Here is a 25,728-nt window from a genome sequence, read left to right as displayed (position 1 = left end):
ATGCAGTTCAGTTCTGCATTCTGGCTTCTCAACTCTCCTGGAATGATGCAGCTTTGTCAGCGACCTTTAAGAAAGGACTCTCTTCTCAAGTAAAGGACGCATTGATTTCTCGTGACCTGCCGTCCACCATGAGTGGTCTCATCACCTTAGCCACTTGGATTGACGTGGTTTATAGAACGTGCCGAGGAATTGCGTTACGAGCTTCCCCAAGTCTGTCACTGACATGTACCTCGCCTGGCTCCTGCCTTCCAAAAGCCGCACTAGCCTCTGTTCGTACAATCTATGCCTATGCAGGAGGACAGAGCCAGACTATCCTCCCAGGAATGCTCCAGAGAGAATCAGGAGAATCTTTGCCTGTACTGTGCCTAAATACATCATTGGTGCTTGTCCAATCCATCCCCAGCGTCCGGGAAACGCCAGCATCTAGGGTTTTTGGGATAAGCGTCCCTAGGTGTGAACACAGCTTCTTCACGCCTGACTATTCCTGTTCTCCTTAGCTTCAGTTCCTGCACTCCAATTCATGTTCAGCTTTCTTGGACTCTGGTTCTGCAGGGAACTTTGTGGATGCCGCTCTTTTCTTCCAGGATCATATTCCGGTGGTTCTTCTGGATAAGCCTCTTGTCATATCCTCAGTCAGCGGACAAATCCTGTCCGATCCGGTCCAGTACCACACTGAGCCTGTTTCTCTGCAAATCGGAGGAGGAAAAACTGTCCTTTTACGTGCTGCCACGCTCCACCTCGTCTCTCTTGCTGGGTCTCCCATGGCTGCAACTCCACACACCGGTCCTTAACTGGAAGACCTTCATTGGAGACTAGAATGTCAGTCCTGCTGCATGGTGGTACCTCTACCTGTCCAGGCTTCCTCCCTGACTCCAAGGCACTTGGCAGGTCTGCCTACATGTTACTTTGTCAATGTTTTTTCCAAAACACAAGCAGAGACTTTGCCACCCCACTGCCCTATGATTGTCCTGTAGATTTCCTGCCAGGTGCCTCTCCTCTAAGAGGTCGAGTGTATCCTCTTTCTGTTCCACAGACTCTTTCTATGTCGGAGTATATTAAAGAGAACCTGCAGAGAGGCTTCATACAAAAAATCCTCCTCTCCTGCTGGCAAAGGCTTCTTTTTCATGACTAAGAAGGACGGCTCCCTCCGTCCTTGCATAGACTACCGCAGGCTTAAAAAGGTCAAGGTTAAGAACCGCTACACCCCTGCAGTTGATCACGGAGCTCTTTGACCATCTACGCGGTTAGAAGGTGTTCTCCAAGCTGGATCTTTGTGGGGCCTACAATCTCATCCGGATTCGCAAGGGTGACGAATGGAAGACAACATTTAACACTTGTGATGGACATTTCGAGTACCTTCTGATGCCATTTGGACTGTTTGATGCTCTAGCTGTCTGCCAGGTGCCTCTCCTCCCAGAGGTTGAGTGTATCCTCGTTTTGTTCCACAGACTGTTTCTATGTCGGAGTATATTAAATCTATATATAGGTCCTTTTGAGGTGATTAGTTGCATAAACCCCGTGGCATACAAGCTCCGCCTTCCTCCTACTATGGGCATCCTCAAGCATACCTAACTACTAATAGAGTCAGTAGAATACATCCTGGGTTTCTGGACCTCTGTCCTAAACACTTATACTCAATAACTCATCTCATAAATGTATACTTTTCAAATGTTATATAGGTGATATACTCATTATCTGGAAAGGTGCAAAAGATGAAGCCCAAGAATGTATTAAAGAAATCAACAACAATACGTGTAGCCTGGATTTCACCAGTAACATAACAGATCATTTTGCATTGTTCCTACACCTTGCCATTTACCACACCATTATGACTAAGACTTATATCAAAAAAGCAAACAAACATTGGAAAATCCTACTTCACGATCCTGATCTCAGCAATATCATTCCAAGCCACCTCAAACTCATTTTCAGGAGATCCAAAACCCTAAAAAAATATTTTGCCACCCAGTCGCCCAAGAGCATACACCAAAAAGTCTTTCATGTCCCTCTTTCCCAAAACAGTTTAGATCTAGTCGAGCCCGCTGTAAATGCTGCGAGACCATTTCTCACAGGAAACACAACCCAAGAATCGTTCAACATCGAATCATTCATGAACTGCAGTTTCAAGTACATTATATACAGTACCTTTTGGAGTGTACCTGTAAACTCCAGTATATTGGCCGTACCATTCGCCCCCTCAGAGAGAGACTAAACAAACATAGAAGTTATATCGAAAATGGCTTTCCACTTCACAGTCCCGTCATGCCTCGACACATCATGAGTGCGACTACAACCATTTCAGCATCACCCCCATAGAACACATCACGTCTTCCACTCCACAAAAGTACAAAGTTCTCAAACAGCGAGAAATGTACTGGATTTATAAATTACACTGTTTAGTCTCAGCCGGTCTCAATAATATCCATATAGTTAGCATTTATCCATTACTTCTAGTATACTTTTTTTTATACGGCTACCAATGCCTTATACGGGTTTGGTTTTGGGTTAATTTAATGTGTTTTCTGACATCATTTGATCGATGTGTGTTCCATAATTTTATATATTTAATTGTCATTTGTACATATGTCCAATCTTCCTAAATTCACTGCTGTAGAGGCCATCTCATCTAAGCGTTACAGCGTTCTATTTCACCTCCCTCCAAGCGCTCGCTTAGCTCTCCTATATTCTTATAATAGAGCAATACGCACAACGCATGCGCCAGTCCCCAGCTCGCCCCATGACTCCGGAGACGCTGCCAAATCCTGGACGTACTACGATCGTGCATGCGCCACCCACGGCTCCAGTCCTTGGCAACAGGAACGCCTGACATGATAGGCAAGCGCACTACCCTGCCATGCAGGAGCCTGAGATGCTGCTGCGCACGTGCCGGCGTCTAATCTCAGACTCCTGCGCCGTTCATATAAATCGGCGCACACACATGCGCCCCATGTATTAGCTTATGCAACTGACAGTATCTTATAACCCAACAAATGTGCATGGCCTCTTGTTTTAATATATACCATAAGTTACAAAACCATGATTCATTTATACATATTTTTATATATTTGTTCCAGCTCACTCACAAGCTTTTTGACTGCGAATGTAAGTACTTTTATAACTCCAACAAATATGCATGATCTCAACTTTCTGCACTAACATCGCATACAAGCTAACAATCATAGCCCTTTTTTTAACATATTGGGGCACCTTTATGAAGCTGTCTGAAAGTCAGAATATTTCTAGTTGCCAATGGCAACCAATCACAGCTCCCCTTTAAAATATTCATGAGCACTGGTAAAATGAAAGATGAGCTGTGATCGGTTGCCATGGGCAACTAGGAATATTCTGGCTTTCAGACGGCGTTAATAAATCTGCCCCATTGTGTTTTTTCTCATTCATGCCCCATTGTGTTTTAATGATTGTTTATACTGTTATATAGAAGTATCTATGTATGTATCTGCGCAAAATATGGACCTATACAGAATCTAAACGAGCATCTAAATATGTACTTATATAGATAGCATTTGTACATAGTCTTAGAATATACACTCACCGGCCACTTTATTAGGTACACCATGCTAGTAACGGGTTGGACCCCGTTTTGCCTTCAGAACTGCCTCAATTCTTTGTGGCATAGATACAACAAGGTGCTGGAAGCTCCTCAGAGATTTTGCTCCATATTGACATGATGGCATCACACAGTTGCCGCAGATTTGTCGGCTGCACATTCATGATGCGAATCTCCCGTTCCACCACATCCCAAAGATGCTCTATTGGATTGAGATCTGGTGACTGTGGAGGCCATTTGAGTCCAGTGACCTCATTGTCATGTTCAAGAAACCAGTCTGAGATGATTCCAGCTTTATGACATGGCGCATTATCCTGCTGAAAGTAGCCATCAGATGTTACAGGGTACATTGTGCTCATAAAGGGATGGACATGGGCAGCAACAATACTCAGGTAGCCTGTGGCGTTGTACCAAGGGGCCCAAAGAGTGCCAAGAAAATATTCCCCACACCATGACACCACCACCACCAGCCTGAACCGTTGATACAAGGCAGGATGGATCCATGCTTTCATGTTGTTGACGCCCAATTCTGACCCTACCATCCGAATGTCGCAGCAGAAATCGAGACTCATCAGACCAGGCAACATTTTTCCAATCTTCTACTGTCCAATTTCGATGAGCTTGTGCAAATTGTAGCCTCAATTTCCTGTTCTTAGCTGAAAGGAGTGGCATCCGGTGTGGTCTTCTGCTGCTGTAGCCCATCTGCCTCAAAGTTCGATGTACTGTGCGTTCAGAGATGCTCTTCTGCCTACCTTGGTTGTAACGGGTGGCGATTTGAGTCACTGTTGCCTTTCTATCAGCTCAAACCAGTCTGCCCATTCTCCTCTGACCTCTGGCATCAACAAGGCATTTCCGCCCACAGAACTGCCGCTCACTGGATGTTTTTTCTTTTTCGGACCATTCTCTGTAAACCCTAGAGATGGTTGTGCGTGAAAATCCCAGTAGATCAGCAGTTTCTGAAATACTCAGACCAGCCCTTCTGGCATAAAAACAATAACATTAACACCTTCGCGACTGAGGACGAACTATATCGTGGCACCTAACTTACCGTTACATGGGCGCTGCCATCTTGGATGGCCAATCGCTGCCCCCTGTGACGTCATCGGAGGGCGGCGATCGGTTGGCATGGAAGCCTACAGTCTCATTGAGACTTGTAGGCTTGCCATGTGCAATGATCTCTAATAGCCAGCAGATGTTGGAGGTGTGACGCGCCTAATGGTTCACATTTACACATATTCTGGTCCTGTCCAGGAATTCAGAAATTTTGGAAGGACGTCGCTAAAATAACAAATCAGATTACTTCGCAGGCTTTGCTTCTCTCTCCAGCAAGTGTTCTACTTTGGTTACCCAGCAAAACTTGGTCCCCTTCATAAAGGAACCTAGCCACAGCTTTAATACAAGCAGCAAAACTACTTATTCCTATATACTGGCTGAGTAAGACACTCCCAACAATTCCTGAGTGGCTCAACAAAGTGGACCAAATGTGCCGGTTGGAGGAACTCACTAGTTGGTCGGATAGGAAACATGATACATGCATTAAAATGTGGGCCCCCTGGTTCACATACAAAGATCAGTCCATGCAAACCACTTCTCTAGTCAATATTAAAACATAAGGCTATCTGTCAGGTCTTTAATAATCTTCTCAGAGCTAAGAATTAATTAGAGTTAAGAAGCAAGTTGAAATCCTGCCTATGATTGCAGTATATAGTATTAACAAATGGAGGGCTGGCGTTAGATGCGTTAATGTGGGGATCCACAGGTATGCATCAACGTGGCCAATAGGAGGGGGAGACAAAAAGCGCAAAGGATTCAAGTGTATTGTTTGATAAGGAAAATATATAATAGAATGTCTCTCACCTGGTTCAGTGAAAAATAGAGCATGTCATAAAATAGATTGAGGGACTGCTGCCGACGGGACCCGTTCTAGAAGGCGCTGTCACACTCAGAGAATAGACTGGGATGGTATATCCATAAAAGCAATTTTAATAAAAAGTAAAGGGTAAAACACTACGCGTTTCGGCTCCGGGCTGGAGCCTTCGTCAGGTGGATAATTACATATGTATGTATGGTATGTATGGTATTTATGTATGTATGGTATGTATGGTATTTATGTATGTATGGTATGTATGGTATATCCATAAAAGCAATATTAATAAAAAGTAAAAGGGTAAAACACTACGCGTTTCGGCTCCGGGCTGGAGCCTTCGTCAGGTGGATAATTACATATGTATGTAATTATCCACCTGACGAAGGCTCCAGCCCGGAGCCGAAACGCGTAGTGTTTTACCCTTTTACTTTTTATTAAAATTGCTTTTATGGATATACTATCCCAGCCCGGAGCCAAAACGCGTAGTGTTTTACCCTTTACTTTTTATTAAAATTGCTTTTATGGATATACCATCCCAGTCTATTCTCTGAGTGTGACAGCGCCTTCTAGAACGGGACGACTCCTCGTGGTTCTTCAGTATATAGTATTAGCAATCGGACCCTGCAGGGTTCAATTACCCTGAAGGATCTGAAATAATGGTAGAAAAAATGTAACCTTTTTTTAAAAAAAATATGAAAAAGTAGTAAAAAAAAGTAAAAGTTTAAAGAGAGATTATATGAACGGGGCTATGGAAAATTTGTGAGTGAAGCAGAGCACAGAATTAAACATACAGGACAACATGCGTTTTTGGTAGGTAAGGAAAGAACAAGTGAGATATCTAGTGTTAGTGAAAATAAATGTGATGACATTATAACTCAGCATTCTCCTATAGCTTTTTTTCAACAGCTTACAGCAGACAATTTAGAGCTATTTCCAGAATACTACACAAATACATTCCTATTTTGTTACAAGATCAATCTCTTTCCAGAGTTTTAGATGGAGGAGTTAAATGTGTAGCTAAGAAAGCCCCAACTTTGGGTAGCGTGTTATCACCGAGCCTTTTCAATAGACATATTTAAAATCACTCCTGGCTAAACAAAGCATGTGCATACATTTCAGTAGGAGAGAATTTCACCTCTTGTGTCACCAACGTCAACCACCCTATTAAATCTTACCTCTTACTGTAACACTTGTAACGCTATTTACTTAACCCCTAGGCGCACCAGGACGTTATAGTACGTCCCCGTGGCTACATGTTAAGCGCACGGGGACGTGCTATAACGTCCTGCTTCTGGCATCGGCTCACGAACGGAGCCGGCACCAGAAGCAGCGGCTGCCAGCTGTCTATCACAGCTGACAGCCTGCGCTAACACCCGCGATCGGAGCCGACTCCGATCGCGGGTGTTAACCCCTTACACGCCGCGGTCAAGCATGACCGCGGCGTGTAAGGGTGTTTGCGTTGTGGATCGGATCCCCCGGGGGATCTGATCCACTTCTGGGCAGCTCCGAGGACTGGCATGTGCCCTGGAGCTGCCCGGTTTCCATGGCAGCCAGACCCCTTCCGGGTCTGACTGTAAAGTGCCTGAGCATGCGCAAGCATGCTCAGACAGTTTACACTGCTCCACAATAAAATAGTATTGTAGAGCAGTGTATTGAACTTGAACCAGTGATCAGAGCATCACTGGTTCAAGTTCAAGTAAGTATAAGTAAAAAAAGTGAAAAGCACTAAACACTACACATTATAATAAATAAAAAATAAATACATTAAAATATAAGCCCCTAAAATGTCACTTTCCCATAAAAACACTTAATAAAGTATAAAAACCACAAAAACGCAAAACCCCCCGCATATTTGGTATTGCCGCGTCCGTAACAATCTGTATAATAAAACAGAATCATTACTGGACCCGCACGGTAAACGCCAGAGGAAAAAACCCGCAAAAACGTTCCGAAAAAAGATCATTTTTAATTAATACCCTATAAAAAATGCTCTAAAAAGTGATTTACAAAATTTTATGCACTCTAAAATAAGCCCACTAAAAAGAACAACTCTTCTCGCAAAAAATAGGCCCCTAACCAGATTTGTCAGCCAAAAAATAAAAAAGTTATGCATACAAAAAGATGGTGATGCTAAAATGAATAAGATTTTCTCCAAATTGGTTTTTATTCAGTACAATTGAATAAAATACACAAAACCCCCACATATTTGGTACCCCTGCGTCCGTAACAATCTGCATAATAAAACAGAATCGTTATTAGATCCGCAAAGTAAAAAAAACAACCCAAAAAAACTCCAAAAAAAAGATAATTTTCAATTAATACCCTATAAAAAATGCTATAAAAAGTAATTTAAAAAATGTTATGCACTCTAAAATAAGACCACTTAAAAGAACAATCCTTCTCGCAAAAAATAAGCCCTTAACCAGATTTGTGAGGCGAAAAATAAAAAAGTTATGCATATGAAAGACGGTGATGCTAAAATTAACAACATTTTTGCCAAATTACTTTTTATCCAGTAAAAATGGGAAAAAATAAAAAATCTATATAAATGAGGTCTTTTCGTAATCGTGGCGACCCATAGAATAAAAATAATATACTATTTTCATGGTATGGTCAACGGACAAAAAAAAAACATTCCCAAAAATTGATGATTTTCATTTCCTCCACCAACAAAGAGTTAATAAAATCTCACCAATTAGCCTATAGATTCCCCAAGATTACGTACCAGAAAAGTGCATCTCATGTGGCAAAAGAAATAAGCCCCTATAGGTCCACATTAAACAAAGAAAAAAATTATAGCCTGTACAATGTGACATAGCAAATCTGATATGGATGGCGCCTCCTTCCCTTCTCTGCCCGGCCGTGCGCCCATACATCAGGATACCACCACATGTAGGGTATCCGTGTACTCGGGAGAAATTGGGTATCAAACTTTGTGGAGCCTTTTTTCATTTAATCCATTGTAAATGTTTAATTTTCCACCCAAAATGAGTGTATTGTGAAAAAATATTACAATTTGGAGACTGCACCTCCATTTTGTTTTAACCCCTATAAAACACCTAAAGGGTTAACAAACTTCTTAAAAGTGGTTTTTCATACGTTGAGGGGTGTAGTTTCCACAATGGGGTAATTTATGAGTCTAGCTATTATTTAGGCCTCTCAGTGTCAATTAGAAGTAGAGCAGGTCCATCTAAATACAGGTTTTGGTGATTTTACAAAAAATGTGAAAAATGATACCTAAATTCTGAGCCTCATAGCATTCTAGTAAAATATGTGGAATCTTAAAAAACCATGCCAACCTAAAGCAGACATTTGGGAAATGTAAGTTATGAATTAATTTGGGTGCTATGACTATCTGCATCAAAAGTAGAGAATTTAGAACATTGAAAATAAAGAATTTTTCCAAATTTTTCCCAATTTTTGTTTTTTTTCATAACTAAACGCAAAAGATTTCATCCAAATTTTTAAACTAATTTGAAGTACAATGTGTCACGAGAAAACAATCTCAAAATCCCCTGGATATCTCATAGCGTTCCAAAGCTATAACCACTTATAGTGACACAGGCCAGATTTGAAAAATGGGAGCGCGTCCTTAAGGCCAAAAGAGGCCGAGTCCCGTAGGGGTTAATAGAATGTTCTGAGTGTCGTAAACAATACATAGGACACACTACAGGCCCTTTAAAGGTCAGAATCAGACGCCATTTGTCTGACATTACAAAAGATGGAATTGGTATTTCGGCAGAGTCGAGATATTTTAGGGACTTTCACAACAAATCAACTCGCCACTTTAAATGAACAGGAATAGAAAAAGTCATGCGCCCAATGAAAGCTTCTCACCGAGAAACCTTTTGTAATGGAAAGTAGGGCACCGCAGGGTCTGAACAAGAGGCTAGATCTTATACTTACATATTAGCTGGATAGCGGGTGTGTCAAGATAGATGTTCAGGTTACTTAAGGTATACATTACATCACCCCAACTTTTTCTTCTGAGATTGCAGTGCATACAATCCCTGGGTCGTGTCTCGCATTAGTTGGTCCAGGTTATTAGGTCTTTACCTTTTTGGTATGAGTATGTTCATTGTAATTGTTTACCATATGGGTTTACACTTTGGGTCATAAATTTATAATTTACTCATATCCTTCCCCAGTTCTCCGAGTCATGTGACTTGGAGACCGGGGCTTTGAGGTCCCTCCCCAGGTCTTCTAAGTCACATGGCCGGGAGGCCGATGAGTGAGACCCCTTCCTTGGTCCGCTCAGCTGTTCCAGTTATAAGGTGAGCTTGTAGCAAGCGTGTGCAGGTTATGATTAAGACGTTTATCCTCGAAACGCGTTAACAAGTCTTTCAGCATTTTTATTTAATAAAGAAGACATTGTTTTGGCATAAACACAGCCGTGGACCACCTTTTGTTGTGCTGGTTCGTATTTTTTCTTTTTTACCAGACGGCTATAGATGGAACCTGTTTCGTGCACTGGGAGGTGTCTGTGAGACGTGCAGCCTAGAGTGAATCGAAGGTTGGGTTGAGCTGGCTTTTTGTTTTTCACTTTTTTCTACTGATATGTAGTGTAAGTGTAATTTGTACCCAGCAGCTTATACGGGACAATACACCCAGTATTGAGACCCCAGAGGATCTAATGGCCACAGTGCATAGTAGGTCTACTCAAGCAGCATAGTGACCCACCAGGAATCCTCCACCTCCTGGCACCCACGCCCCACTGTCAAATTTCGAGAGTATGAAAGACCTAATACAGGTTCTCATCACCACAGGGGATTTGGATGAAGAAGTAAAATGACCACTAACTTCCTCTCATGAGCATTTCCAGGATTTACTTCTACAACTTGATGATCAGGAAATCAGTGGTCACCACAGCAACGTGTGGATAAAGGGGATACCAGAAAGTGGCACCCATGATGACCTTTTGCTTAGGATCTCTGTGATCTTTATTTTAATTACTGACTGCCCCCTTATGACATTATAACTGGTGGACACGGTAGACTATATACGGCCTGCCGGACCTCAGGATGTTCTATGGACATCTTGGTCACATAGTCCATTTTTGAGGGGACCGAGGTCCTGACACAAATCGTTGGACGATCCGACAGATTTGGACAAAGTGCGGGATTTAACTTAAAAATTGGGTTGCAAGACAATGCACTTACGTTCACCGAGGGGAAGATGGTGAACTCCGGCGGACCTGACCGGGAAAGCAACACATTCAGGAAATCAGGTGCACGATGTTAGTGACGTCGGACAATGCACTTTCAGGAACTCCTCCGGACCGGGTAAGTAAATGTGCCCCTATGTGTCCTGGGCTGTGGAAAAAGGATTTACAACCAGAGAGCTCCGGAATACCGTCCAGTCAAATCCAACTGATAGAATTTGACCCGTTCCAAGACGACCGTCCACTACGGACAACCATCGATCTGTTAGCCAATAGTCTGCACATGATAGCGATTTGTTCTTTTCTATTTCTCTCTACTATACACAATAATCAAATCAGGAAAATTATAATGATATCATCACGATACACAACGAGCAGAGTAATAAGAGATTACAATGCGTCTTCTGGGTTCTGTCAGTGTCCATTATATCACTAGAGGCTTCATACAGAGGAAAAGACCAACACAAGTCTCAGCGCTGGTCACAACTTCTCCTCACATGACCCCGCCCCTAGGAACACTTCCTGAAGCTTGACTCCTCCCACACGTGGGCTGATCACATGACTATGACATCATCACAGGTCCTGTCACATATATCTGGAGCTCTGCAGGAGGAGGTAGGTGTGTAGTCACCGGGGACATTTATCAGTGACCCCTCACTTCCAGCAGAATCTCATCCATCCCTGAGTATGCGCTCACTATACAGAGGAGGGATGTGGGTGGTGAAGGGAGATCTGTATGAAGCCGCGACCAGTGCAGACTGCAATGTGCTGCAGATGGTTATAGGAAAGTTACAGCCTAATAATAGACTGATATCATCATAGAGAAACTCCTATATAATCCATTATTATCCCAACCACACGACATCCACCACCGAGTCACCGGCATCTCCTCATTGTACTTCTACTCATTACAGGAACTGCATTTCTCTACATAATGTTACTTTACCTTATCTTCTTTCTATTCAGGATCAGACAATGGAGAGAGACACGAGGGTGGAGAGAATATTCCAGCTCACCCTAGAGATTCTCTTCTATATTACTGGAGAGGTGAGAGATTGTGATGAGGTCACATGACATCATTATCTATGGGAATAACAGATGATAGGACTGGAGAGGTGAGAGATTCTGGAAATGTATGGAGGGAGATTTATCAATGTGTCTCTCCATAACCAGGATTACACAGTAGTGAAGAAGACCTCTAGTGGGCGCTGTCAGGCCCCTGTGTATGAAGGACGGGGGAGAACCCTGAGCCCAATCCCGGCTCCTCCACCTCACCCCCTGATACATGATGACATCAATGAGCAGAAGATCCTAGAAGTCACCCACAAGATGATGGAGCTGCTGACTGGAGAGGTGACACTGCTGGGAATGCTGGGACATTATACAGTAACGCTATGAAGGGATCTGGGTGATGACGGGATCATTGTGTGTGTCAGGTTCCTATAAGGTGTCAGGATGTGGCTGTCTATTTCTCCATGGAGGAGTGGGAGTATTTAGAAGGACACAAAGATGTGTACAAGGACGTCATGATGGAGGACCACCAGCCCCTCACATCAGCAGGTAATAGACAGGACTAAATCCACACGTCCTTTCATTATCTGTATGGAAAGAAGGAATTCAGTCTCTGGATGTGTTTCCTACAGGTAGATCCAGTAAGAGAACATCACCGGAGAGATGTCCCAGTCCTCTTCTTCTACCACAGGATTGTTCAGAGGAGAAATATGTCCCACAGGATCATCAGGTAGATGGAGATAAGACTTCATGATATATTTTCAGTTGTTGATCTGGGGAGTTTATTCCATTTTTTAAAATATTTACCATTGACCATTTTGAGGCATATTTACCAGGACCTCTGCGGCAGTGGGGGGGGGCACCAGTCGAGCGGAGGGCACGGCTGGCCGGAAGTGGGCCGATGCGGGGCATTACTGTAAATCACCTAAAAAAGAATCTTCTAAGTAGCAGCCTGGACCATGGGGACAAGATGGCTGGCACTCCAGGCAGCTAATTATTCACGTCTCTTTCGTGACGTCATCTTCCTCTCCAACATGTATAATTAGCAGCCCAGAGTGCCGGACATCTTGTCCCCACGCTCCGGGATGCTAATTGTAAAATTCTTTTTCAGGTGATCCCAGCGAGGCAACATTAAAGAAGACCACTGTCGGCGGTCTTTTCAAATTATAGATTTTCTTTAAACCTTCTTTGTGACTTCTTACAATATTTGTTCCTCAGTTTGTGTATCAGGATGAAGATGTGAAGAATATTCCTGCTCCAGAGACATATGTGAGGGGCGATGAGCGATGTAAGGAGGAGATTCCTACAGGTAACTGCCCAGGTGAGTAGTAACCACTAGATAAAGCACAGAGGATTGATAACACAAAACAAAACGTGTCACGGGTGTCCCTGCGACCCATGTCTCGGGTCACAGGCGCACCCATGTGCCTCCATCTGCCCCTCTGCTTCACTCACCTCGCCGGGTTCCAGTGGTGCCTCCCACGGCTCTTAGGGCGTGCACGCCAGCTCTTTACAATTTAAAGGGGAAGTATGCCGCTCATTGCCATTGCGTTGTTTAATAGCCAGCCCCTTCCTGTGTTCTCTGCCGGATCTTTGTGCCTCACAGACCTAGAGAAAGCTTTGTCTGATGCCCTGTGCTTGCATTGTGAAATCCTGTTGTGACTCTGGTTCCTTTATTGACTCTGATCCTGTACTGCTTGTCTTGACCTCCTGCCTATCCCCGACCACGAGTTTTCCTTACTATTCTGTACTTCGCCTTGACCGCCGCCAGTGGAACAACCTGGTGGTACCACGCCACAACAAGTCCAGTTTGCGGCGGGCTCTGGTGAAAACCAAGTACCACTTAGACTCCGGTACTAGGTGTTGGCTTGCATCATCGTCCATAGTGGTACAGAGGATCCACTACCACTGATCCTGACAACATGGAGACAAAGGGACACATGTATCAAACTTTTGGCTTGCCTTTTTCTTTAATTTTTGAGACTTTTCTTGGGTCCATGTGCTCATTTGCGACATTTCTTGTCTCCGTTTCAAAGTTCAGCATTGTCTAGTTCTCTGCCGTGTTCCCAGAATTATAACCTGAATTTAGATGTAAAAGTTGTGATTTTTAAAAAAAGTCGCAAAAAAAAAACACAAGCTTTGGTGCAAATCTCCTGCTGCCGCTGACCAGGCATAGTAATTAGCTTAGAACCGATTGCAACTTATGGAGACTTTTTTGCAACTTTTTAAAGCGTTTTTAAAAAGTTGCAAATTCGCTAAAGACCAAACGCCACATGTACCAATAAGAAAAACCACTAAGATACATCTGACCAGCAGAGAAGCAAAGAAAAGTTCCAAAAACAGACGGACAAAGCCAAACATGGGAGCTGGAATGATCCACCCCACTACCAGCCTGTGAATCAATTCCATATAAACCCAACCCAGGAGAGTTTTATATAACTGCTCCAACAAATAACTTGTTCATACTTCCCGTAATTGCAGTGTTTGCAGCTGGACTAAGACATCCTCCGCATTAAAGGTGTTTTCCCACAAATACAAGTGATGAGACCCCCACGGATCACGAGCGCCGCGCTCGGCAATATGCGTCAGCTCCATAGACTCTCCAGAACTCTCATGGAGCAACGCGGGCTCCGATGGAGGTATGTGGGACCCCATCAGACCCCTAGTTTTCGTGATCTGTGCGGTCTCATCACAGAGACCCCCACTGATCAGCAACTTTGGCCATCAGACAGTGGGTACAAGACAGGGCATCAGACTTCCCATGTAGCTTTCCTGCCCTGCTTGAAATTCTGGAACCACTTTGTGAACCTGGCATTCCTCTCTTTAGACTGACACAGGTGAGGGGAGAATGATTTGTAACCCAATCAAGTAATATCACAGGGATTCCAGGGCCCATTTGATCGCTAAGCACTCCTTCTTAACTATACTATAGTTCTTCTCAGGGGAAGTGAGCTTGCGACTAAGGAATGTTACAGGATGTTCCTCACCCTAGAGTCAGTCTGCACAACAAAGGTCTTGATGAAGATAGGGGTATGAGTACTGGCTCTTCGCACAAAACCATCTTAAGTTGCTGAAACACCCCCTCAGCCTCTTCACTTCACCATCACCGGCCCGCTACCCTTGGTCAGGTCAGTCAGGGGTTCTGCTATTGTCTCAAAGTCAGAATAAATTGGTGATAATAGCCCACTTTGCCTAGGAAAGCCCTCACCTACTTCTTGGTGGTGGGTCCTTTCTTGTTCCCAGGTCTCCTTTGCTACATCCAGCAGCCCACGTGGGGAACGGTCATATAACAGATCAAAGGTTGAGAAACCTGTGGAAGACTGGGGTACATCACGAATGGCAAACGGTCCCAGTCATGGCAAACGGTCCCAGTCCTTCCCATCTTTGCTGACCACCATCTTTAGCATCCCCCTTCAAGGTCTTGTTGAACCTCTCGACCAGGCCTTCTGTCTGGGGATGATATACAGAGGTGTGGAGCTATTGAACCTGCAGTATGACTGACCAGGGGATCCCATTCAAGATTTCCATGGGGAGGACCGTTCAGGAAAACCTGGAATAGCTTCCTAGCTATGTTTTTGGATGTGTTTTTTAACGGAATTGCCTCTGGAAACCTCGTAGCGTAGTCTACGATAACAAGGATATACTGGTGCCCCCTTGTGGATTTTACTTTAGGGGCACACCAAATTTATTGAGATACGTTCAAACGGCACCTCTAAGATAGATAACGGGACCAGAGGACTCCTAAAGTGGGACACAAGGGCAGTTAGCTGACACTTGTGGCAGGAGCTACAATACCGGTTTACATCCTCCCACTTCCCGGGCCAGTAAAATCTCTGCAGGATCCTCTTTCAGGCTTTCTCAGCACCTAAGTGACCTCCTAGAACATGATTATGTGCCAAGTCTAGCATCACCCTATGGTGAGATTGGGGACCTACATGTTGCTCAACCTCCTCACCCCAAATCTAGTCAACGCTGTACAACAGATCCCCAACAATCACCATTCAGGGGTATATTTTGTCAGCCCCTGGTATTTGGAGCACCCCATTTATCACTTTAACATTCTCTCGTACTTTACATAAGGTGGGGTCCAGGAACTGTGCAGCCCCAAAATTATCATGGGAAATCTCAAGGTCCGGCATGTCGACCACCCCCTCTTGATCCTCGGCCTCACCAGCTAGGACCTCTATGGGTGAAAATTCATCACCTGGGGTCACCCCTACTGCTGATAAGGATACTTTGGCCTCAAAGGGATCAGGGGACAAGGTCGGTCTTACACCATGTCATTCATCCACAATAGCACCTAAGGTGGGTCATCGTCTCCAGAGGTCCCAGAACACCGGTAAGTCTCTACCAATAATAGGGTCCCCACCACCCTCACTTCATGGATGATAGTACAACAAGATCTATGTAAGTTGATGACGGCAGTGGGATATCGTGAGTGTCCCCGTGTATAACTAACACTCCCACTTTACGCCCACCGCATACTCCGGGATCAACCAAAGTGACCAGGCTACCCGAGTCTAGCAGGAGTTCCACAGTGCAAACACCGATTGTGAGCTCAAACCCTTGAGGTGTGAATCCGTGACAACCCGGCTGCCACAACAGGCCGTACAAACAGCAACATTCACCGGGGTTGGTTGCAGTCCATTGGCTTCACTGACAGGGGACAGTTGGCGGCGGTACAACTCATTTCACGGCATCACCAGCACTAAATACGGCCGTGACCTCTGCCACGAGCCTCCTTGGATGTCCGTGTATCCGAGGCCCCCTCGGAACAACCTCCCAACCTGACCTGGTTCCCCTTTTCTGTAGTAGCAGTACTACCAGATGGTCTGGTACCTTGTCACCGGTACTGCTTCGTCCGGAAGAGCTAAGTAGATGATCCTCTGTAGCCCAATATCTCTCTACCAGGGTCATTTGTTGGTCGGCATCTGTGAGACTGGCATGTCCAAACCACGGCTGGGTCCATGGGGGTAAAGAGTGGGTGAACTTATCAAGTATGACTCTCTCGACCATCTGCGCTGGGGTGCATTCCTCCGGTTGTAGCCACTTCCAGACAAGATGGATCAGGTCATGCATTTGGGAGCCAACTGGTGGACTTGACTGGCACAAACTTGCATGGTGGCCCTGCCCAGCAGCTTTATGCAGCCTGATTAGGCTGCTACCACCACCTGTGTCCGAAGTGCTAGACGACACAAAACCTGACTTAACAGGGAGGTCGAATGGTCTGCCCCACTACTAGCCTGCCAATCTATTCCATTCCAACTGCTCCAAAAATAGCTTGTTTAAGCCATTCTTCCCGGATTTACAGTGTTTGCAGTGGGACAAATACAACTTCTGCATTAAGGCCTCAGATAATAAGAAAACCCAGGGGAAACATATCAGACATCCACAGTTAACCCCTTCAGTGTCTCACATAACGTTATGGTAGGCAGGAAAGTCATAGCACCACCATGGGCAGACAAGAAATGCTGCATGTACCCTGATTGCTGATATCATACAAATGTTCTGATACAGTTTTCTTACCACAACCAACGTCAAGTTTATATCTTGTAATCCTTTTTTCTCCCCACAGATGACAATACCTGGAGCTCAGAGGAACATCTGATATCATCACATTTTACACCAGGTTATGGTTGTATCACACCAGATACATCTCAAGATCATGACAATATCCCAGATGCATCCTCAGATCTTCTCACACAAGATCCGTCATCTGCTCCTATTAAATGGGTCCTTTCTATTGAATCATCAGAAACTGATAAGAATATCAAGCCATATTTAGAAGGTCAAAGTTCTTGTCTTGTTAGACATTCTAAAATTTGCACAGAAGACAAGAATTTTCCATGTTCAGAATGTGGGAAATGTTTCTACTACAAGTCGGCTCTTGTTGTACATCAGAGAAGTCACACAGGGGAGAAGCCATTTACATGTACAGAATGTGGGAAATGTTTTAGCGTAAAATCAGATCTTATAAGACATCAAAGAAGTCACACTGGAGAGAAACCATTTCCATGTTTAGAATGTGGAAGATATTTCAACCAGAAATCAGATCTTGTTATTCACCAGAGAATTCACACAGGAGAGAAGCCATTTTCATGTTCAAAATGTGGGAAATGCTTTAGCAGGAAACCAGCTCTTGTAATACACCAGAGAAGTCACACAGGAGAACTTTTTTCATGCCCAGAATGTGGGAAATCTTTTAACCAGAAATCAGATCTTGTAAAACATCAGATAAGGCACAGAGGGGATTTTCCATTTTCCTGCTCACATTGTGGGAAATCCTTTAAAGACAACACAAATCTTGTTCGACATCAGAGAATTCACACAGGGGAGAAGCCATTTCCATGTTCAAAATGTGGGAAATGTTTTACCCAGAAATCACATCTTGATCGACATCTAATAAGTCACACGGGGGAGAAGCCATTTTCATGTTCGAATTGTGGGAAATGTTTTACCCAGAAATCACATCTCGATCAACATGTAATAAGTCACACAGGAGAGAAGCCATTTTCTTGTTCACATTGTGGGAAATGTTTTGCTCGGAAATCAAATCTTGTTAACCATCAGTGGTCCTCTCACAGTATAGTCAAATTCATTTTATGAATCTGGAAAAGTTTGAAACCACAAATCACATAATTGTCCAAAAGTACAAGACTCACCCAGGACAAGTAGGTTGTTTAAGCCATGGCACCCAGTCCCCTCTGTCAGATTTAGAGAGTCTGAAAGACCTAATACAGGTTCTCCTCATTGCGGTGGATTTGGAAGCAGCAGTAAAACAACCACTGGGCAAGCTCACTTAACTTACTCTCATCAGCATCTTCAGGATTTACTTCTACAACTCGATGATCAGGAAATTAGTGGTCACCACAGCAATATATGGATAAAGGGAATACCAGAAAGTGGCACCCATGATGACCTTTTGCTTAGGATCTCGGTGATCTTTATTTTAATTACTGACAGCCCCCTTATGACCTTATAACTGGTGGATACGGTAGGCTATATACGGCCTGCCGGACCTCAGGATGTTCTATGGACATCTTGGTCACGTGTTCCAATTTTACTTGAGGGCACCCAGGTCAAGCTCCTTCCTGACATCTCTGCCTGTACCCTAATGAATTCTCCAACCAGCTTGATCCGGCTTTGTTCCTTCTTTGGCATGGTAAGATCTTCTCCCAGTGTATAAATGTTCTCTCCTACAGTAGCATCTTCTGTTTGTGGCCGCTTGCTTGTATTTCACATGTCTATGATGCCAGACAGTGGCGCTAGCAGTGTCCCTCAGGTCTTTGAGGATCAATGATATAATTTATATAGAGGATCTCACCGCTTCAGACTCCTGAAAAGTTTTATTCCACCTGGACTTCATTCAGACAATCCAATGCATACAGAGGTCTCCTGACTCCTGGAGGCCGAATGGGGCCCTGACGTTCAGTATCTCATTTTAGCTGTAACTCTTTGACGTGAAGGATTTTGCTCAGTTGGAGTCTCTGCGTCTTAGTGAATCTATAGTTGCCATACCACCTCAGTTGCTATGGAAGAGTCCATTACGGACTTGAAATGCGTATCGTCCACATTTTTTTTATCAATTGTTTGTTATTTTCTTTTCTTATGTGTTTTGAAGTGTAACCAATGCTTTGAAGGTCAGTTTGACTATTTCTTAAAAATAAAAACTACAAGAATAAACTCTTTGTGTCCTGGGCTGTGGAAAAAGGATTTGCAACCTACCGGAGAGCTCTGGAATACCGCCTGTGCAACACTGCCCACTGGCGCCTAGCCTTTTCTTGGGGCCTGGAGGCAGCCAGGGCCCAAAACACCGGAGTGGCAGGCAATTGCGGCCTAGGGCATGCTAGTGTCACGGTGCTTGGTATGGGGGCCGGAGGGCTGTCCTACAGCCTGGCAGGTCTCCAGCAGGTGGTGTGCGCAAGAAATATGGAGGGAGAGGCTGCTGTACTGGTTCTCCCTGGGGAAACCCCAGAGTGACTGTAGGATGAGTCCCTGGGTAATCGATTGGGAAGCCCGTAGTGGTAGACAGCCGTATCCAGGGATCAGATGAAGGCCACGTCATGCAAATCAACTCACCGTTCTCAATTGAACAACAGGTAGCAAGCAACTGGCCTAAATGGTCAACAGCAGATTCGGATTCTGGTACTGGAGTGGCCGTGGAGAGTGGTCCTCAGGAATAAAGCAGCAGCCTGGTAGTAGATGAAGCCTGGGATAATTGAGATGGAGCTGTGTCCAAACTGTGGAAGCTGCAGCTCTGGATTAGAGTCTCCTGACTCTGGTTCTAGGATTGGGTTCTGTGTCAGCACTGAAGGTGTACTGAACACTGCCTCTCTCTTCACTCAGACCATGTGGTCTGGACTGCTGGCAGACTCTAAAGAGCAGACTCCTGAGAAGGAGTGAGAGGTCTGGACCATGTGCTCCCACTGCACAAGGGTTTTATACTCCCCTGGTCAGGTGGTAGCTCCTCTCCAATCACACTCCAGTTCACAATACAGCCAACTCATTGGTTAATATGTTATACCCATTTTACTATTGCCTGTTCAGGCAGAATCTACAGCTGCTATTACATAATGCCCAGGTTCTAGAACCTTCATAGAGGGTTCATGACTCCCTCCGTCAGCTCCTAACCTGGAGAGGGCGCTATTCACAACTACCAGCCATGTATTGGCAGGGGGGTTACATCTATTTTACAGTCAAATCCAACTGATAGAATTTGACCCGTACTTCCTAGACACAATAATCAAATCAGGCAAATATATAATGATATCATAACGACACACAACGAGCAGAGTAATAAGAGATTACAATGCGTCTTCTGGGTTCTGTCGGTGTCCATTATATCACTAGAGGCTTCATACAGAGGAAGAGACCAACACAACTTCTCCTCACATGGCCCCGCCCCTAGCAACACTTCCTGGAGTCTGACTCCTCCCACACATGTGACTTATCACATGACTATGACATCATCACAGGTCCTATAGCTTCTCCAGAAGCCCAGAGCCTGACTCCTCCCACACATGGGGCTGGTCACATGACTATGACATCATCACAGGTCCTGTCACATATATCTGGAGCTCTGCAGGTGGAGGTAGGTGTGTAGTCACCGGGGACATTTATCAGTGACCCCTCACTTCCAGCAGAATCTCATCCATCCCTGAGTATCCGCTCACTATACAGAGGAGGGATGTGGGTGGTGAAGGGAGATCTGTATGAAGCCGCGACCAGTGCAGACTGCAATGTGCTGCAGATGGTTATAGGAAAGTTACAGCCTAATAATAGACTGATATCACCATAGAGAAACTCCTATATAATCCATTATTATCCCAACCACACGACATCCACCACCGAGTCACCGGCATCTCCTCATTGTACTTCTACTCATCACAGGAACTGCATTTCTCTACATGATGTTACTTTATCTTATCTTCTTCCTCTTCAGGATCAGACAATGGAGAGAGACACGAGGGTGGAGAGAATCTTCCAGCTCACCCTAGAGATTCTCTTCTATATTACTGGAGAGGTGAGAGATTGTGATGAGGTCACATGACATCATTATCTATGGGAATAACAGATGATAGGACTGGAGAGGTGAGAGATTCTGGAAATGTATGGAGGGAGATTTATCAATGTGTCTCTCCATAACCAGGATTACACAGTAGTGAAGAAGACCTCTAGTGGGCGCTGTCAGGCCCCTGTGTATGAAGGACGGGGGAGAACCCTGAGCCCAATCCCGGCTCCTCCACCTCACCCCCTGATACATGATGACATCAATGAGCAGAAGATCCTAGAAGTCACCCACAAGATGATGGAGCTGCTGACTGGAGAGGTGACACTGCTGGGAATGCTGGGACATTATACAGTAACGCTATGAAGGGATCTGGGTGATGACGGGATCATTGTGTGTGTCAGGTTCCTATAAGGTGTCAGGATGTGGCTGTCTATTTCTCCATGGAGGAGAGGGAGTATTTAGAAGGACACAAAGATGTGTACAAGGACATCATGATGGAGGACCACCAGCCCCTCACATCAGCAGGTAATAGACAGGACTAAATCCACACGTCCTTTCATTATCTGTATGGAAAGAAGGAATTCAGTCTCTGGATGTTTCCTACAGGTAGATCCCGTAAGAGAACATCACCGGAGAGATGTCCCAGTCCTCTTCTTCTACCACAGGAGTGTTCAGAGGAGAAATATGTCCCACAGGATCATCAGGTAGATGGAGATAAGACTTCATGATATAGTTTCAGTTGTCAATCAGCTGAGAGAGCTGGAGATTGTGAATTACAGAATAAAATCAAAACACAATGGATTTATGGTAGAGACCTGCAGCTATGTGTCTCAGATAACTCCTCCCGTCTGGTCATATTTGGTAATCATGATAATTAAAGATATTTTTTATCATCTTAAAGTAAATCTACCAGTTAAAAAAAAAGTAAAAAAAAAAACAGATGCGGATACTCGCCCTATGCTCCTCTTTATTCCAATCCCATCGGTGGTCTTCTTTAATGTTGACACGCCGGGATTTTATAAACATTCTATTCACTTCTTGGAGATATAACCTTGTCAAGGATGACTATAGACCCTTCATTATCCGATTTCCTTATGATAATATGTGAATTACATTGTAGACTTAGGATAGCATCAGACTCTTGTTTGGTAAGATTGTGTGTTTTTTATTCATATTATCTTGTAGCATAGAAAGATCCATTTCTACTGCATGTTGAAACTGGTCCATTACTGATACTTTGGTTTGAATTGGGTAGAACGACGTATTTCTTGTCTTGATCAGTTTTGAAGTGTCCGTAATTTTGTAATCCGGATCCATGTCAGTTTTGACGACTCATTAATTGCAACAATGTGACTTGTTCTGAAAAGTTGAAATGTTCGGTAAAATCCTCAAAATCTCTTTTTGTGTTGTCTTAGATATCATTACATTAGGCGTCTTGTTCATCTACAGAGAAAAAATGTTCCTTAAGCGTTAACAGTCTGATGAATTTATTTGCGTTTTGATGGTGTCAAAAAGGTTCATATCTTGCATTGGTATAAAATTAAGACCTTTTGATAGAGTAGACATTTCTGTTTGACTTAAAGTACATGTAGAGAGATTGATAAAGCTTTTGTCGGTTGTTGTGTCAATTATTTCTTGCGCCGGTTCACCTACGATCTGGTTATACTGGTGTTTTCCTTAAAGAAGTCCATGGGATAGGGTTGCGATCGGGTGAAGAGGAGCATAGGTGAGTATCTGCATCTGTTTACTATTTTTAAATGGTAGATTTGCTTCAAGATGATGAAAAACCCTTTAAACCTCCTCTGTGACTTCTCCATCGTCTGGTGACGTCTTACAATATTTCTTTCTCAGTTTGTGTACCAGGATGAAGATGTGAAGAATATTCCTGCCCCAGAGACATATGTGAGGGGCGATGAGCGATGTAAGGAGGAGATTCCTACAGGTAACTGCCCAGGTGAGTAGTAACCACTAGATAAAGCAGAGACGAGTAATAACACAATACAGAACATGGAGACATAGACTAAGAAAAGCTGGAAGGTGGGAGCTATGAGGGTCAGGAATACTGCTCACCAGGACCTCGGAGGAAGAGACTGAGATGTTACATCAGTAATAATACAGAACCTTATGGTAAGCAGGAAAGTCATAGCCACCATGGGCAGACAAGAAATGCTGCATGTACCCGGATTGCTGATATCACACAAGTGTTCTGTGATACATCTTCAGTTTTCTTACCACGAACAAGGTAAAGGGGTTGTCCAAGACTAATTAAAAAAACAAAAGTTGGCCGGGAGGGGCTGTTTAAAAATATAACGATGTACTTACCTTCCAGTGCCCTCCGGGTGTCAAGCGGTGTAAACAAACATGGCAGTGCTGGACTCTGCTTCCGGCCCGGCCGTGGCCAGCCACGCCCACCCGTCCCTATTCATAGCATTGTATATGCAGGATGGATGGTTGTCAGGTCCGGCTGGAAGCTGAATCCAGCACTGCTCCCAGGCTCAGACAACCCCTTTAAGCTCATAGTTTGTAATCCTTTTTTCTCTCCACAGATGACAACACCAGGAGCTCAGAGGAACATCTGATATCATCACATGTTACAGCAGGTGATGGTTGTATCACACCAGATACATCGGAAGATCATGACAATGTCCTAGATGCATCCTCAGATCTTCTCACACAAGATCCGTCATCTGCTCCTATTAAATGGGTCCTTTCTACCGAATCATCAGGAACTGACAAGAACATTAAGCCATATTTAGAAGGTCAAAGTTCTTGTCTTGTTAGACATTCTAAAATTTGCACAGAAGACAAGAAATTTCCATGTTCAGAATGTGGGAAATGTTTCTACTACAAGTCGGCTCTTGTTGTACATCTGAGAAGTCACACGGGGGAGAAGCCATTTTTATGTGCAGAATGTGGCAAATGTTTTAGTGTAAAATCAGATCTTATAAGACATCAAAGAAGTCACACTGGAGAGAAACCATTTCAATGTTTAGAATGTGGAAGATATTTCAACCAGAAATCAGATCTTGTTATTCACCAGAGAATTCACACAGGAGAGAAGCCATTTTCATGTTCAAAATGTGGGAAATGTTTTAGCAGGAAAACGGCTCTTGTAAGACACCAGAGAAGTCATACAGGAGAACTTTTTTCATGCCCAGAATGTGGGAAATTTTTTAACCAGAAATCAGATCTTCAAAAACATCAGCTAAGTCACAGAGAGGATTTTCCATTTTCCTGTTCACAATGTGATAAATCCTTTAAACACAACACAAATCTTGTTCGACATCAAAGAATTCACACAGGGGAGAAGCCATATCCATGTTCAAAATGTGGGAAATGTTTTGCCCAGAAATCACATCTTGATCGACATGTAATAAGTCACTCGGGGGAGAAGCCATTTTCATGTTCAAATTGTGGGAAATGTTTTGCTCGGAAATCAAATCTTATTAACCATCAGTGGTCCTCTCACAGTATAGTCAAATTCATTTTATGAATCTGGGAAAGTTTTTAGCCTCAGACCACATAATTGTCCAAAACTCACCCAGGACAAGTAGGCCATTTAAGAAAAGTGGATAATAATCTATAGTACTAACTCCGTGCCATCAGATCCAGAAAACACATTTGGATCCCAAACATGACCCTACTCTTCTGCTTACATTAGGACTTCTGCATATCTTCCTACCTCAAGATCTTAGAATAAACTGGGACTGAAAATGTAGCCAATACCTGGCTCGGACATACAAGTTATGTCTACGGGAGCTCCTTTGACGTTGGGCTGTCTCTGGAGAATCTACTGAAGATGAGAAATTCTCCTCCAGAGCTTACGACAAAGGACGCTCTTGCTGTGACCAAATGTGCTGTAACAAGGCCGTATCTCCTGACCTGCAACTGCACTGTAATATTCTCCACAATCACTATTAAAGGGGCTGTCTGGGTTCAAACAAAACCCTTCAACCTCCCAGGGGAGTCCCGAAAACAAAAAAGAACTCATACTTGCCTTCTCTGATGCTGCCATTGTCCTGCGCCATGTCTCTTCAGGGCCTCTGTTTGTGTACAGAGGCAGGGCACGCCAACTCGACCACTGCTGCACGCCGGACACAGCATTCGATTGAAAGGGGTTATCCGAGATTAATAAATAACTTACTGGGCTGGACTGGGCTTTTTAAAAAAATAAAGTTGTATTCACCTCCTCCATCGCTGCTGATGTCCTGCCCCGCCGTCCGTCTGATCCTTGCCTCTGTTTACAGGGGCACTGAAGCAACGCCTACGTTATTAATCTCGGATAACACCTTTAATGGTGTAGCGGGCAACCAAAAGTTGTTGCATTGAACCGTGTGCCTCTGTAAACAAACAGAGACCTGGCATTGAGGGGAGACTGTCAAGACAATGGGTGCGTCAGTGAATGTTAAGTATAAAGTCTTTTTTTGTGTTTTGTAGTTTGTAGTCTGTTTTTGTGCTTGTTTATGTCTTAACCTGGACAACCCCTATAATTTTTCTTTATGCATGTTAATTAGGGGGCACTGTATACAAGTCTACACCTGCTATTGTATTTACATATACATGTTGACAACCCCCAAACCTCTATAATTCATAAAATAATACTTAACTAA

The 25,728-nt window shown here is 43.9% G+C and overlaps 2 protein-coding genes across 2 annotated transcripts; both read left to right on the top strand.

Annotated features, from left to right (window-relative positions):
- On the top strand, window positions 1-25,728 carry LOC140066031 (uncharacterized). The gene is made up of 7 exons (XM_072113595.1): window positions 1-89; window positions 2,023-2,127; window positions 3,075-3,102; window positions 9,584-9,666; window positions 12,813-12,928; window positions 17,183-18,204; window positions 23,652-25,728. The coding sequence occupies exons 1-7, from the start codon at window positions 1-3 to the stop codon at window positions 24,609-24,611; spliced, it is 2,403 nt and encodes an 800-aa protein (XP_071969696.1). The 3' UTR covers window positions 24,612-25,728.
- Window positions 20,615-23,104, top strand: LOC140065421 (oocyte zinc finger protein XlCOF29-like). The gene is made up of 5 exons (XM_072113043.1): window positions 20,615-20,698; window positions 21,050-21,130; window positions 21,257-21,643; window positions 21,725-21,822; window positions 22,970-23,104. The coding sequence occupies exons 1-3, from the start codon at window positions 20,642-20,644 to the stop codon at window positions 21,479-21,481; spliced, it is 363 nt and encodes a 120-aa protein (XP_071969144.1). The 5' UTR covers window positions 20,615-20,641; the 3' UTR covers window positions 21,482-21,643; window positions 21,725-21,822; window positions 22,970-23,104.

Source organism: Engystomops pustulosus, chromosome 6 (genome assembly GCF_040894005.1).
Source record: "Engystomops pustulosus chromosome 6, aEngPut4.maternal, whole genome shotgun sequence".
Lineage (NCBI taxonomy): Eukaryota > Metazoa > Chordata > Amphibia > Anura > Leptodactylidae > Engystomops > Engystomops pustulosus.
This window is presented reverse-complemented; position numbering and strand designations above follow the sequence as displayed.